The 15,397-nt window shown below is 46.1% G+C and overlaps 1 protein-coding gene across 43 annotated transcripts in view; it reads left to right on the top strand.

The window, feature by feature from the left end:
* The window catches only part of LOC110490253 (non-muscle caldesmon), a 55,041-nt gene that overhangs the window by 30,425 nt on the left and 9,219 nt on the right, over nucleotides 1-15,397 (top strand). For 12 of the 43 annotated variants that reach the window (XR_016486752.1, XR_016486754.1, XR_016486751.1 and 9 more), the window contains 9 exons: nucleotides 2,069-2,203; nucleotides 6,519-6,888; nucleotides 6,984-7,013; nucleotides 8,011-8,084; nucleotides 8,525-8,792; nucleotides 9,871-10,011; nucleotides 14,501-14,544; nucleotides 14,662-14,737; nucleotides 15,194-15,328. Coding sequence is in view for 23 of the 43 variants with exons in the window: in XM_090200353.1 (XP_090056479.1) it covers nucleotides 2,069-2,203; nucleotides 6,519-6,888; nucleotides 6,984-7,013; nucleotides 8,011-8,084; nucleotides 8,525-8,792; nucleotides 9,871-10,011; nucleotides 14,501-14,544; nucleotides 14,662-14,737; nucleotides 15,194-15,328 (1,273 nt within the window). In the remaining 20 variants the exon portion in view is untranslated. Of the gene's footprint in view, nucleotides 1-2,068; nucleotides 2,204-6,518; nucleotides 6,889-6,983; nucleotides 7,014-7,110; nucleotides 7,312-8,010; nucleotides 8,085-8,524; nucleotides 8,793-9,870; nucleotides 10,012-14,500; nucleotides 14,545-14,661; nucleotides 14,738-15,193; nucleotides 15,329-15,397 lie in introns of all 43 variants that reach the window. The other 31 variants (XR_016486757.1, XR_016486760.1, XR_016486758.1 and 28 more) reach the window with 3 other exon arrangements.

Genomic DNA, 15,397 nt, shown 5'->3' with positions numbered 1-15,397 from the left:
TTTAAATCTCTATCTCTCTCTCTCTCTCCATTTTAGTCCAGTAGAGGTGAAGAAGTAGTTTCCCCATGGGCTTCCCGAAGTTGTTTTCACAGACATTGCTGAGATATTTTGTCGTAAAGAAAATATATGGGAATCTTTTCCCCGAATGTGTTTGGTGACTGGACATTTCGTGCTTACTCAAGTAGTCAGGAAACTGAATGCAACATTAGGCTTAAATCAACTTTATTGTACACACTGTAAAAACAGACCACAGCAACAAATTCGGTTACGAGATATAAAACAAATGCGGAAGTGTTTTACTGTTGAAAATTTCACACACTTGCAATAAAACGATTACCTTCATCCTCCAGCTACAGAATTTACTCCACCAGGAAAACATCTTCACGTGATGGCCGACATAAGTTATGCTTGTCATTGCAAGGGAAGCTGGCTAGCCAATGTCAGGCTCCTACTCGATAGGAAGATTTATTATCTTGAATATGGGATAAGATCTCTCCCTATTTTCTCTCTCTCTCTCTCTGATGGGAGGAGAGGCCGTACTGAAGTGATATGTGGTCTATAAGGAATGAGGATATTGCATTGGGGCCTTCGTTGGTGCATCAGTCTAGAGCCAAGAGAGCCAAGCGTTTGATTGACAAGAATGCTAACTAAGCTGTTAAGAGTTGGTTGGACTGTCCATGAAGCATCGTCAACCCTGAGATACTGTCATACTAACTGCGCTGTGCCACTAAGGACTGGCTGTTGTCTCAGTTTCCCATGACATTTGGGCTGTTTCTGGGACAATACTATTCTCCAGAGGTTGAGTCGGTCTTTGCTGCTTTTTCTTTTTTTTAATGTTTAAAAAAAACTGCTCTTCTAGCCAGTCATCTATGTGCAAATGTTAAGCATGAAGAGCAATGTAGACTGTTAGAATAGAGCTTCTAGTCTGATGGAATTGTAAATGCGTATCAAATTGCAGAGCGGTGCAGACCTTTTAGCATACACACTCTCTCCCTGGCACTCAAACGCACATGCACTCCCATGCACTGTAAGTGAGAGGGAGAGAAAGAGAGTGTGGGTGTTTCACAATATGCACGCGTACTCATGTGTTCCGAGTAGCAAATAGGAGCACGGAGCAGTCGGAGTATGAGCACAGAGGGCAGTTCTCCGATGCGTACTTTGTTCCTACACGTTTTGAAGCATGCGTCAATGCAAGCTTCAACTGAAATATTCCCAAGATCGTTGATGTAAGATGACGAGAGAGAGAGAGGTGTGTCGCTGTCCCCCCAGGTTTAGTTTGGGCGTGAGCAGAGTCTTGTGTTCAATTATAACAACATTCCTCAGTCAGTTTACCCAGCAGGAGAGCCTGCTGTTCGCAAGCTGTAAAGTCTCCCATAAAACCACTCTGCTTAACATGTTAACTGCACATGCTTCAATAACATGCAGTACGCACTGCCAAACGACCATATGATGTTAGCTTAGCCGATGCCTGACAGTGATGTTGAAGATCACACAGAGGCAGACAGAATGGAGCTCTTCTCACAAACAACAGAGGCTGGAAGAGAAGTTGGTTCAGACCTTTTAGGGGAGAGGCTTTCCCAATGTTTCATGAACGATTCATGAAATTGACGATTAATCTACATAGAATGGACAGACTCACACGTGTGTGTGTGTGTGTGTGTGTGTGTGTGTACACACAGACACTATACACACTACGGCCCTTCACACACTACAGCTCCCGACCACTCCAACCCTCCACTGGGCCGAGCCTGGGCTGAGGCAGGCGTGGGCCAGCAGCCATGTTACGGTCGGGGTCCTCTCCTCTCATTGCTGGCCAAGCCACATCTCCAGACACTGTTTTCATCAGGCTGTCAAAAGTGAAACCTCAGCAGCAATGGTCTGCGCTCAGTAGCGTAAAGCAGAGCAGGGTAGGGTGAGAATACAGTGAGTCAAGTACATAAAAGACACCATGAGTCTTTATATTGTACTGTAAATACCCTGATCCCTGTCTAAGGAAAGAAGGGTTTACTCTCAGCATCACTGGGAGAAAAAAATGACTTACTCTCTCTCCCCTCTCTCCCTCCATCAGGATGGCCTTCCAGGGTAGTAATGAGGATGAGGAGGAGGCTGCAAGGGAGCGTAGACGCCGGGCACGTCAGGAGAGGATGAGAGGGATGGGAGGCGAGGAGCCCAGTGACAGCGTGGTGATGACCAACAGCCACAGGTAAGACCTGAAGACGTGTGTTAGCTCCCAAACATAATGCCTAGGCTTTAGCTCAGGGGCTAACAGTATTGTGGTGGGCAGGAGATTGTGGTTTGAACCCAGTTTCCCCTTTAATAATGGATGTGTGTGTAACGAGGTTCTTATAGTAAAGTGAAACAAAAACTAGTCATCAAAAAACAATTTGGTGAACTGAAGAAAAAAAAATTAACAAATCTGTTTGAAAAACTATACTGAATAATTGAAATGATCATCTTCGACTTCAAAAGTAATTAAATAGAATAACCATCACGAATTATGTTCAGTTTTAGTTTTTTGGCAAGATGGCTTTGCCAAGAGCAGCACAGCAGATATTTGGAAGGTTTGAGTGGTAAGGCTAAATCAACCTTACTGCAGACGAAAGACGAGGAGTGAAGTCGGGGGAGATGCATCTGCGACAGCCGAAAGTCGGACACCAATGTGGTTTTCCAACAGCGAGGCGAAAAGGTTTTCTTTACAATGTCGAAATCAACATGTATCTAACCCCCATGTCACACACCAAACAGAAAATATCCCAATGTAGTAATATGTTGTTACACGTTGTACAGTCAATGATGTAGAGAACCTCAAATATCACATTTATTTGTATATATCCACTGAACACATAAACCACGTACAATTGGTTCCTGTTTCAGTCATGTTCGCGCGGGTCAAACAAAAACACCCTAATGATTGGTTGACAATACAGCCTCCCACAATGCAGACGATGGCTGCAGGATGAAGTCGGTGAGGAGCAACTGCAGAAACGTCATCACTGTTGGATAATTTTGTTGATGTATTTTTAATATTTCTTTTGTATTTTATTATCCCCAATTTCCACCGAAACATGACCCGCCTAACCGCATTCCTTAACACCCACCAGCTTAACCCAGAAGCCAGCCTCACCAATGTGTCGGAGGAAACACCATTCAGGCACCCAGGCGGCCACAATGAGTCACTAAAGCGCGATGAGCCAAGTGAAGTCCCACCGGCAAAACCCTCACGATGCTGGGCCAATTGTGCGCCGTCCTATGGGACTCCCGGCCAACGCCCGTTGTGGCACAGTCTGGGAAATGATCCCGGGTCTGTAGTAACGCCTCTAGTACTGCATGCGATGTAGTGCCTTAAGCCGCTGCGCCACTTCGGAGGCCCTATGTTGGACCATTTTTATCCCCAGAATGCAACACGCTTTGAAAGATTTGACAAAAGTGATCTGCTCGAACGCGTCATTTGAGACGAGCACGATGCAAGACGATGCTCTCACACAGAGTATCTGCGAATGTGCACGGGTGCGCTGCACACTGCTACAGCGTGGGAGCTACGGGACAACAACTGGTTCCTGGTTGTTGTTGTGGGAATTGACCCACTACTACTGTTTTCTTTGTGCATCTACAGTTGAAGTCAGAAGTTTACACACACCTTAGTCAAATACATTTATACTCCGTTTCCTGACATTTAATCCCTGTAAAAATGTCCCTGTCTTAGGTCAGTTAGGATCACCACTTTATTTTAAGAATGTGAAATATAAGAATAATAGTAGGGAGAATGATTTACTTCAGCTTTTATACCTTTCATCACATTCCCAGTGGGTCAGAAGTTTACATACTCGATTAGTATTTGGTAGCATTGCCTTTTAAATAGTTTTACTTGGGTCAAACGTTTCGGGCAGCCTTCCACTAGCTTCCCACAATAAGTTGGGTGAATTTTGGCCCATTCCTCCTGACAGAGCTGGTGTCACTGAGTCAGGTTTGTAGGCCTCCTTGCTCGCACATGCGTTTTCAGTTCTGCCCACACATTTTCTATCGGATTGAAGTCGGGGCTTTGTGATGTCCACTCCAATACCTTAACTTTGTTGTCCTTAAGCCATTCTGCCAGAACTGGAAGTATGCTTGGAGTCATTGTCCATTTTTGGAAGACCCATTTGCGACCAAGCTTTAACTTCCTGACTGATGTCTTGAGATGTGGAAATATTTCCCTACTGATGATGCCATCTATTTTGTCTATTTTGTGAAGTGCACCAGTCCCTTCTGCAGCTAAGCACCTCCACAACATGATGCTGCCCCCGTGCTTCACGGTTGGGATGGTGTTCTTTGGCTTGCAAGCCCCTTTTCCTCCAAACATAACGATGGTCATATGGCCAAACAGTTCTATTTTTGTTTCATCAGACCAGAGGACATTTCTCCCAAAATTACGATCTTTGTCCCCATGTGCAGTTGCAAACTGTAGTCTGGCTCTTTTATATTGGGTTTGGAGAAGTGGCTTCCTCCTTGCTGAGCGGCTTTTCAGGTTATGTCGATATAGGACTCGTTTTACTTTGGATGTAGATACTTTTGTACCGGTTTCCTCCAACATCTTCACAAGGTCCTTTTGATGTTGTTCTGGGATTGATTTGCACTTTTCGCACCAATGTAAGTTCATCTCTAGGAGACCGAACGCGTCTCCTTCCTGAGCAGTATGACGGCTACGTGGTCCCATGATGTTTATACTTGCATACTATTGTTTGTACAGATGAACGTGGTACCTTCAGGTGTTTGGAAATTGCTCCCAAGGATGACCCAGACTTGTGGAGGTCTGCAATTTTTTTCTGAGGTCTTGGCTGATTTCTTTTGATTTTCCCATGATGTCAAGCAAAGAGGCACTGAGTTTGAAGGTAGGCCTTGAAATATATCCTCCAATTGACTCAAAATATGTAAATTAGTCTAGCTTCTAAAGCCATGACATCATTTTCTGGAATTTTCCAAGCTGTTTAAAGGCACAGTCAACTTGGTGTATGTAAACTTCTGATCTACTGGAATTGTGATACAGTGAAATAATCTGTCTGTAAACAATGGTTGGAAAAATGACTTGTGTCATGCACAAAGTAGATGTCCTAACCGACTTGCCAAATCTATAGTTTGTTAACAAGAAATTTGTGAAGTGGTTGAAAAACCAGTTTTGATGACTCCAACCTAAGTATGTAAACTTCTGACTTCAACTGTACTTCATCTCGCTGAGTCTACCTTTAAACCTAACCCATGACCTGACCCTTCACCTTATGCATAAGTGGCATCCCAAAACACACACACTAAACACGTAAATGGCTCCATGGCTCCCACAAATAGGCTTTCTTCTGTCCCTTAAACTGAAACAGAAAATAAATGATGTAAAAATGTTTTTATCAAACTTGAACCAAATAAACATCTTAAATCTAGTAGAAATAAAAACGAATAGAAAATAACAAAACTATAGCAACCTTGGTGTGTAACTCTGATCTCATCCGCTGTTGGAATGCAGCTCAGGCCATCCCTGGAGGAAGTTTCCTGTCCAGGTTTCCTGTCAGCTGTCCTTTCCTATCCTCTTCTGTTTTTGTTTTTTTACAGTTTACTCTCTCAGCAGAATAGATGCACGGTGGGTTGCTGTCATACTGTCGGCTAGTAGCCTTTCTAAAGCGTAGAATACGTCTTTACAGTAGAGAAACCCAGACATCATAGACTTACATCATTTAGACAGAGGCCCTCTTATTTTGTCTACCAATCAGTCATAAATAGCTCACCCTACTGTCCGCCCCCATACCATGTCCAGTCGAGGTCCGTACAGCTGTCGACACTGGAAGTAGTGGGCTGCTCTGACAGCCACCAGTACAGATGCACTGTTGTAGTGGAGAATGGTTTCTCTCTGTGAGGTCACAGCCATATCCTGTGGGTATTGAACAAGTCATGGATTATCTCGACCTGTGATCAGACGTAACCCGGCCCATTGTTGGTTGTGTTGGGTTCTGTGCTAACATCTGCCAAACGGTGTTGTCAGCCTGTATTCAACTCTGGGTATGTGTGAGGTGGTTGGAGGGTTGGATGCAGACCAACGTACTCTGTTGTATGGATATCCTGTCAGCTTGCTATGAGGCTCGGCAAAGGAGGTAGCTAGTCGCTAGGATGAAAAAAGCAGCCATGAACTTTCGTGTAGGCCTAAGTTACGCTGTTGGACCTAACATGTGGATAAAAGAACAACCTGCAGTTAGGAAGCCAGAAGACTCAGTGAGGTAAATTGATTAGACGTGTCAACTGGAAATGGAGCTGAAATGCTATTTCCCCTGTTGTTGATGTCCATATGAGCCTCTTAGAAATCCATATTGACTGTGTCGTGGTGCCCTGATCTTGGGGATTGTTCAGCAGAGAGGGGTAGTTTAACTTCAGAAGCAGTGACCACAGAGCGAATTCAGTGGTTTACTGTTTTTGTCCCTCAGTGTGATATTGATTGAATGTGTAACTGACTGTGACATTCTCTCTTTTTTTTTCGCTCTCTCTTTTTATCGCTCTCTCAGTGTGACCGAGACTGTGTCGGTGTCCTCCTCCTCTGTGACCTCCTCGGGTGGAGGAGACGATGATGAGCAGGCCCTGCTGGAGCGCATGGCCAAACGAGAGGAGCGCAGGCAGAAAAGGATGATGGACGCTCTGGAGCGAGAGAAGGATCAGAACCCCGGCAGTGCCGGTAACCACGGCAGCGGGGAGAATAGTGTGGATGAGAGGTCCGTCGGCCGCAGGGGCCGTTACCAAGACAACGAAGAAGAGGTGGAAGAGCGGAACTGCCGAAAGGAGGAGGAGGGGAAGGCTGCTCCGGAGGAGGAAGAGGCTGAGCAGGGAGAGGAAGAGGTTGTGGAGGAGAAACCGAGACGATCCTATATGAGAGAACAGGTCAGTCTATTCTTATTTTATACTTTTCTGCCCATTTTCACTTCATTTTCCGTCGGCATGTTTTCATTCATAAAATGTGCCTTATTTATCCATAGGAATCCATTGACGAGAACACTAGAGACGAGGTAGGACCACGGATATATTGATTGGATTGGTGGCTGGAGTTTGCTGATCGTTTATCTGATTTTGATAAAAACGTGACACTCCCGTTCCTTCTCATAGGAAGATACAGGAGAACAAGCGGTGGTTTTAAATGAGGTTAAGGAATCAGTCGACTCAGAGGCAGAGGTTGAAGAAGATGCTGAATTAAGTGATAAGGTAGAGGAACCAGATCAGTTAGAGGTAGAGGGCACGACAGTGACACCGAACAATGAGACTGAGGAAGACTGTGACATATCAACAATCCAAAACGGCTTGGATGTGGTAAGACCTTAACATAGAGGTGTGAAACAGGAGCATGACAATCTCTGGATAACTCAAATGTCTCCGAAATAATAGTCTAGCTGATCCGAAATCTGATCCGAAATCATACTGTATCATAACTCTGAAGACAACTCCTCATGCCTTTGTCAATGGAGCAGAGTAGCGGCGTAGCCTAAATGAATGTTTCCCAGACATTGAAGTTCTCTAGACGCTAAATGTGGTCACAGTGTGGTTTTGCATCCACGGTTACAGAGCTGCACCTTATAAGGTGTGGTTGTGGTCACCAGTCGTGTGATTATCTTTAATATAGTTTAATGCCATGCCATCCACTGAGTGGTCACAATACGGTCACTGTGTGTTCAGCTGCATGTTTGCCTCTGTGGGGAAGAGGTTGTGTGTGAAACCCGTGTTTTGCATCTGTTGTCATGTCTACTCACTTTCCGCAACCCCCGGTTTTGCTCTCAGGTGTGTGTCCCAAATGACACCCTATTCCCTACATAGTGCACTACTTTGAAGACTTGGGCCAAAAGTAGTCCAGTGGAGGACAGGGTGTCATTTTGGACAAAGCCAGGGTCACAGAGTGGAGTCACTGGTCCTGGCTGGAATGGTGTGGTGTCACATAGAAGCACCCAACCACAGACATGAGCATTCCTTCATTCCCAGAGTTCAGTGTGCTCAGGGTGTGTTCTGTGCCTGCAGGTGAATGAAAAGCAGAATGGAGGTCTGCACGAGGAGACTCCTCCAAAACACAAAAAAACAGAAAGGACCCTGAGGTAGGAGCCAGAGACATACGTGCTCTAATGGTTTAATGCTACACGCAACACATGCACGCATGCGTACACACACACAAACACACACGCACTCTGCGGTCTTCGCTTTACATTGGTCATGATTCAAAATATGGGGGGAGGAGAGAGGTGGGAGAGTCTTGCCCAAGGTGTCTGTAAGGTAATTGAAAGGCAAATTTATCCCAGCGCACACAAACACACTGTTGCTTAGCGTGGTTTGTTTCTAGAGCAGAGCTGCTGTGTTTGACATGGGTCATGTAATCCTAGCTCCCCAGGGGGAAGCGCTGGAGTGAAACCTTAGACACACTGTTACCTTAGACAGCGCCAGGCTGAGTCTTAGCGTGTGCATTTGTGTGCTTGTGCGTGTGGGCTGTCTTTCTACCTGTGTGACGACATTAACCTCTCCTCCTGTGCGTGACCCGCAGCCGCGGCAGCGTGCGCTCCCCGGAGGTGGGGGCGGAGGAGGAGCAGGACGACGCGGCGAACCTGGAGGCGGAGCGCAAGCTGGAGGAGCTGAAACGGCGCCGTGGCGATGCGGAGAGCGAGGAGTTCGAGAGGATGAGACGGAAGCAGCAGGAGGCTGAGCAGGAGCTGGAGGCGCTGAAGAAGAAGAGGGAGGAGAGGAGGAAGATCATAGAAGAGGAGGAGAGACAGAAGAAACAGGAGGAGGCCGAGAAGAAGGACAGAGAGGAGGTGGGGTTTGAAGTGGACAAGGGGAGTGTCTCTTTAGCAGTGATGTCACTCTTTCACTCTTTCTCTCTCTCTCTCTCTCTCTCTGTGCCGTTCTGCTCTCTCTCTCTCTCTCTCTCTCTCTCTCTCTCTCTCTCTGTGCCGTTCTGCTCTCTCTCTCTCTCTCTCTCTCTCTCTCTCTCTCTCTCTCTCTCTCTCTCTCTCTCTCTCTCTCTCTCTCTCTCTCTCTCTCTCTCTCTCTCTCTCTCTCTCCCTCTCCTCATCTCAAGACTGTTCCGTTGATGTAGTCATACCACCTGTTGAAGATAACAAGCTATATGTCATATTCCTGCCTGCTTCACCATGACATGATCTTACTATATACTGCATCGTTATCGGCGCACCCCTATTTGAATCCCAATAATAATTCATTTATAGGCCATCATTCTACTTCCCCTGCTATATGACCTCACCCTAACATATCTAAGCTATGATAGTCAGTCCATAATTTGCCTGTTCACACTTGTGCTTGACACTGCACTATTCACTGTCCAATTACCTAGTCTACTGTGCTGTACTGTCTTATCCAGACAGGTTTCTCTGGTTCCATCTCAAATGGTATCCCGTATCCCTATAAAGTGGACTAATTTCGATCAGGGCTCTGCGGATACGGCTCTGGTCAAAAGTAGTGCACTTTATAGGGAAATAGGATGCCGTTTCAGACACGGCTTCTGTCATTTCCAGACAGGTCTCAGGTCTGTGCTGTGCTTGGCTTTGAACAATGGGGTTGTCTCATGTTGTGGTGTATAAGAGACTGTTTGGTGTCAGGGCGGGAGAAGCCTGGATATAGTTGGACATCAAATATAAATCGTGTTTCCCTACTGCACTGTACAGTACCAATAAGAAACAGACTGTAATACAGTAACGAACTGTAAAGAGGTATTTTCACTAGAGGAGTAGTGCTTTGATCTATAGACTAGGCCAAAGTTCAATTTAGAGGAAGATACCCGCGATTAGTTATCGTTTGTGTGCGTACATTCCTGGTTGTGCGTGTGTGACCGTTTTAATAACTGAGCGTTCTGCTGTGTTCCGCATCTCCCAGGAGGAGAAGAGGAGGATGAAGGAGGAGATAGAGAGGAGGAGGGCGGAGGCGGCCGAGAAGAGACAGCAGATGGGGGTGGAGACTGTCGACGGAGAGGCCAAACCCTTCAAATGCTTCAGCCCCAGAGGATCCTCCCTCAAGGTTAGTCAACAACTTCTGACCTTTGACCTCTGTCACCTCCCTCTGTGTTGTCTGTTTATGACCATGTTCGAATACTGTCACATAGATTTAACCCTGTCATCAATCTAGCAAGTACACTGCAGGGATCCTTAAAGGTACTCAAGTTGTAACATTTGGGCCCCATATAATAGCTTGTACTTCTTAGTCTTTTTGGTGGCATAATCTCTACCTTCTCTTACTTCACCTCATTCTAGGCAACAGGACAGTTTTACTAGGAACATTACGGCGTCATTGTTGTTGACAATAAGTGTGTCTGTTCTGTTGTCTTCTGTCTGTGTGAGTTTGTCTGTTGTCTTGCTACTGCGTACAAGGCATGGAAACTGGAAACGCCACAACTTATCACCATAAAGATAATATTTGTCATGGAGTAGTGTGTATAATCAACTTATGTGAATAAACGCTCCAGTGTTGTGGAAATAAACTCCCATGCAGTGAATGTTCATGGGGGTTTTCACTATTCTGCCAATGGAGAAAATCTAATTACTACAAGTTTAGCAAATACCCATCTCACAGGCTGGACTCTGAAACCTGCCCTGAAATAGTCTTACTTTGTGTTTTATTGTTTTTTTAATCATTTTTGAGGTAATAATCTATTTCCATTTGTTGTCGTTTGTGGTCTGGTCTGTTGGTCAATGTTAACATCCTTCCATTCCTCTCCACAGCTTTACTTTGTCATCATGTTCACTGTAGGTACAGCTGATGGTAGAAGTTGCCCATAGGTTACAGATCTAGGATCAGATTACCCTTCCCCATATCTAAACCTGGACCATTAGGAGAGAGGAATATAAAACCAGACCCTAGATCAGTGTCTATGGGCAACGTTGTTGTTCTACTCATAGCTAATGCGTGTGTGATGCATTGTTCTGAGGTTATACTCATTCCAGTGTCTGTGTTAACATTATTGTTTTACAGTGGAGTGAGTTGTTTACCTTTTTGTTTGATTCAGACTTACACACTAGTCAATTTAATAGTAGTTTGATTTATTTTAGTTGATTCCTCCCGTGTGCTGTTCCTGTAGTTCAAGTCACCATACCGTAGTTGTGACAACATTTCCTGTAGTTCCAGTGTAACGAAGACACAGGAGGACATACTCCGATCCTCTTGTACTATTCCGGAGTAGTGACGTTAGGATGCAACGTTCCAGAAGTATTCCAGAGTAGTGACGTTAGGATGCGACGTTCCAGACGTATTCCGGAGTAGTGACGTTAGGATGCGACGTTCCAGAAGTATTCCGGAGTAGTGATGTTAGGATGCAACGTTCCAGAAGTATTCCGGAGTAGTGACGTTAGGCTGCAACGTTCCAGACGTATTCCAGAGTAGTGACGTTAGGATGCAACGTTCCAGAAGTATTCCGGAGTAGTGACGTTAGGATGCAACGTTCCAGAAGTATTCCAGAGTAGTGACGTTAGGATGCGACGTTCCAGACGTATTCCGGAGTAGTGACGTTAGGATGCAACGTTCCAGACGTATTCCGGAGTAGTGACGTTAGGATGCAACGTTCCAGACGTATTCCAGAGTAGTGACGTTAGGATGCAACGTTCCAGAAGTATTCCGGAGTAGTGACGTTAGGATGCAACGTTCCAGACGTATTCCAGAGTAGTGACGTTAGGATGCGACGTTCCAGACGTATTCCAGAGTAGTGACGTTAGGATGCAACGTTCCAGACGTATTCCGGAGTAGTGACGTTAGGATGCAACGTTCCAGACGTATTCCAGAGTAGTGACGTTAGGATGCAACGTTCCAGAAGTATTCCGGAGTAGTGACGTTAGGATGCAACGTTCCAGACGTATTCCGGAGTAGTGACGTTAGGATGCAACGTTCCAGACGTATTCCGGAGTAGTGACGTTAGGATGCAACGTTCCAGAAGTATTCCGGAGTAGTGACGTTAGGATGCAACGTTCCAGAAGTATTCCGGAGTAGTGACGTTAGGATGCAACGTTCCAGACGTATTCCGGAGTAGTGACGTTAGGATGCAACGTTCCAGACGTATTCCGGAGTAGTGACGTTAGGATGCAACGTTCCAGAAGTATTCCGGAGTAGTGACGTTAGGATGCAACGTTCCAGAAGTATTCCGGAGTAGTGACGTTAGGATGCAACGTTCCAGACGTATTCCGGAGTAGTGACGTTAGGATGCAACGTTCCAGACGTATTCCGGAGTAGTGACGTTAGGATGCAACGTTCCAGAAGTATTTCGGAGTAGTGACGTTAGGATGCAACGTTCCAGACGTATTCCGGAGTAGTGACGTTAGGATGCAACGTTCCAGACGTATTCCGGAGTAGTGACGTTAGGATGCAACGTTCCAGAAGTATTCCAGAGTAGTGACGTTAGGATGCAACGTTCCAGACGTATTCCGGAGTAGTGGCGTTAGGATGCAACGTTCCAGAAGTATTCCGGAGTAGTGGCGTTAGGATGCAACGTTCCAGAAGTATTCCGGAGTAGTGGCGTTAGGATGCAACGTTCCAGAAGTATTCCGGAGTAGTGACGTTAGGATGCAACATTCCAGACGTATTCCGGAGTAGTGACGTTAGGATGCAACGTTCCAGACGTATTCCGGAGTAGTGACGTTAGGATGCAACGTTCCAGACGTATTCCGGAGTAGTGACGTTAGGATGCAACGTTCCAGAAGTATTCCGGAGTAGTGACGTTAGGATGCAACGTTCCAGAAGTATTCCGGAGTAGTGACGTTAGGATGCAACGTTCCAGACGTATTCCGGAGTAGTGACGTTAGGATGCAACGTTCCAGACGTATTCCGGAGTAGTGGCGTTAGGATGCAACGTTCCAGAAGTATTCCAGAGTAGTGACGTTAGGATGCAACGTTCCAGACGTATTCCGGAGTAGTGGCGTTAGGATGCAACGTTCCAGAAGTATTCCGGAGTAGTGGCGTTAGGATGCAACGTTCCAGAAGTATTCCGGAGTAGTGGCGTTAGGATGCAACGTTCCAGAAGTATTCCGGAGTAGTGGCGTTAGGATGCAACGTTCCAGAAGTATTCCGGAGTAGTGACGTTAGGATGCAACGTTCCAGACGTATTCCGGAGTAGTGACGTTAGGATGCAACGTTCCAGACGTATTCCGGAGTAGTGACGTTAGGATGCAACGTTCCAGAAGTATTCCGGAGTAGTGACGTTAGGATGCAACGTTCCAGAAGTATTCCGGAGTAGTGACGTTAGGATGCAACGTTCCAGACGTATTCCGGAGTAGTGACGTTAGGATGCAACGTTCCAGACGTATTCCGGAGTAGTGACGTTAGGATGCAACGTTCCAGAAGTATTTCGGAGTAGTGACGTTAGGATGCAACGTTCCAGACGTATTCCGGAGTAGTGACGTTAGGATGCAACGTTCCAGAAGTATTCCGGAGTAGTGACGTTAGGATGCAACGTTCCAGACGTATTCCGGAGTAGTGACGTTAGGATGCAACGTTCCAGAAGTATTCCGGAGTAGTGACGTTAGGATGCAACGTTCCAGACGTATTCCGGAGTAGTGACGTTAGGATGCAACGTTCCAGACGTATTCCGGAGTAGTGACGTTAGGATGCAACGTTCCAGAAGTATTTCGGAGTAGTGACGTTAGGATGCAACGTTCCAGACGTATTCCGGAGTAGTGACGTTAGGATGCAACGTTCCAGACGTATTCCGGAGTAGTGACGTTAGGATGCAACGTTCCAGAAGTATTCCAGAGTAGTGGCGTTAGGATGCAACGTTCCAGAAGTATTCCAGAGTAGTGGCGCTAGGATGCAACGTTCCAGAAGCTCCAAATGGGAGTCAACACAGTTGGCTAGATAAAGAGGGCTGCTCCCTTCAAGAACGTCAGACTCGGAGGATGCAGGAAACCGATTAGGTTAATAGGATTAGTGTACCCGCACTGGAATGGGAGCTCTTTAAAATGTGCTGCTGCAGCCTGAGAATGGGGTATTTCCTGTCGAGAGGAGTATTTTAGCAACACCCACATTCGGTAGCAGAGCTGAGCTAGAGACCAAGCAGGGTCCTTTTTTATTTCATTTTTTAGAGGGAGCGGGGATGGATGGTTGTTTTTTTTCTTCTTTTCAGGAACGCTCCATCCCCCCCTCTCAGCCCTGTTGTCGTATATCATAAACAGCAGTCGGAGCGAGGTTCCCACAGAGCAGGGTCTGAAAAAGGCCTGCGCTGCTCTGCTCTCTGCTTTTCCTGGCTGGGTGACAGTAGCTGTAGCTAGTGCTGTGGAGAACAGAACAGTCAGTCACATTGTGTCTCGCTGGGCTAGGAAAAGCCCAGTCTAAACAGGGATGTAATGGGTCTGGTAAAAAAAAAAGGGGGGGGGAAAGGTAGAACAGGAGAAAGGAGGAGAAGGAGGGTGCTGCTGTGTTTGGATGGTGTGTGGGATGTAGGATTACTGTGTGTATTTGGGAGTTGTGTGTGTGTGTGTGGCTACTGCCTAATAAATGGTGGATGCATAATTCACTGATCTGTCTACAGATTGGTGAAAGGGCAGAGTTTCTGAACAAGTCGGCACAGAAAAGGTGAACAGTCATTTCCATTTATTGTTTGAATCACAACCGGTGCTTTCAGTGTGAAGTCATACAGTTCAGTAATAAAATGACCCTTTGGCTAATTCTGTTGTTGTATGTTCTGAGCAGCACGGTGAAGACGTCTCACTCTCCTGTCGTCTCTAAGATTGACAACAGACTGGAGCAGTACACCTCTGTTGCGCAGGTCAGAGGTTACGCATCAACACAAATCACCTGACTAGACCTACTGTTACCAATGAGCCCTATGAGAACAATGTGAGAAACATGTTGGAAAGACATCTTGTGTTGACTGGGACTGTATAACTGTTACCATTGCTGATGATCATATCTAGCACATCGAGTATATGTCAATACTGCTCTGAATCGAAAAGCTACAGTACATGCTTTAGATAATGCTAATGATACTATACTACAATATGCTTTATTTATAAGCCTACTCTGTATGGCTCCTTTCTCCAGCCCATTTTAAACACAAGTACCAGATATGAAAATGCAAAATTAGACATTTCTCTTCTCTCCTTTGCCAACATCGATCATTCCCCACTCTGAATCCAGCACTAACACAGTCTCCCATTCCTTTTTCTCTCTCTCTCTCTCTCTCTCTCTCACTCTCTGTCTCTGTGTATATGTATACACACAGAACAAGGATATGCGGTCCCCACGCTCCGGTGCCGTGGACCTGCCAATGGTGACAGATGGGATACGTAACATCAAGACCATGTGGGAGAAAGGCAACGTGTTCAACTCGCCCGGGGGCGGCGGGGGCACGTACAAGGTGGGGACCGGATTAACAACGGGGACTCTGGAACTCCATTTGGGAGCGGTTTGGGAGGAAGTCAGGACC

This window comes from Oncorhynchus mykiss, chromosome 15 (assembly GCF_057628025.1).
Source record: "Oncorhynchus mykiss isolate SJ-2025 chromosome 15, ASM5762802v1, whole genome shotgun sequence".
In the NCBI taxonomy this organism is placed as follows: domain Eukaryota; kingdom Metazoa; phylum Chordata; class Actinopteri; order Salmoniformes; family Salmonidae; genus Oncorhynchus; species Oncorhynchus mykiss.
Note: the sequence above shows the minus strand (reverse complement) of the source record. Positions and strands in the feature narration are given on the sequence as shown.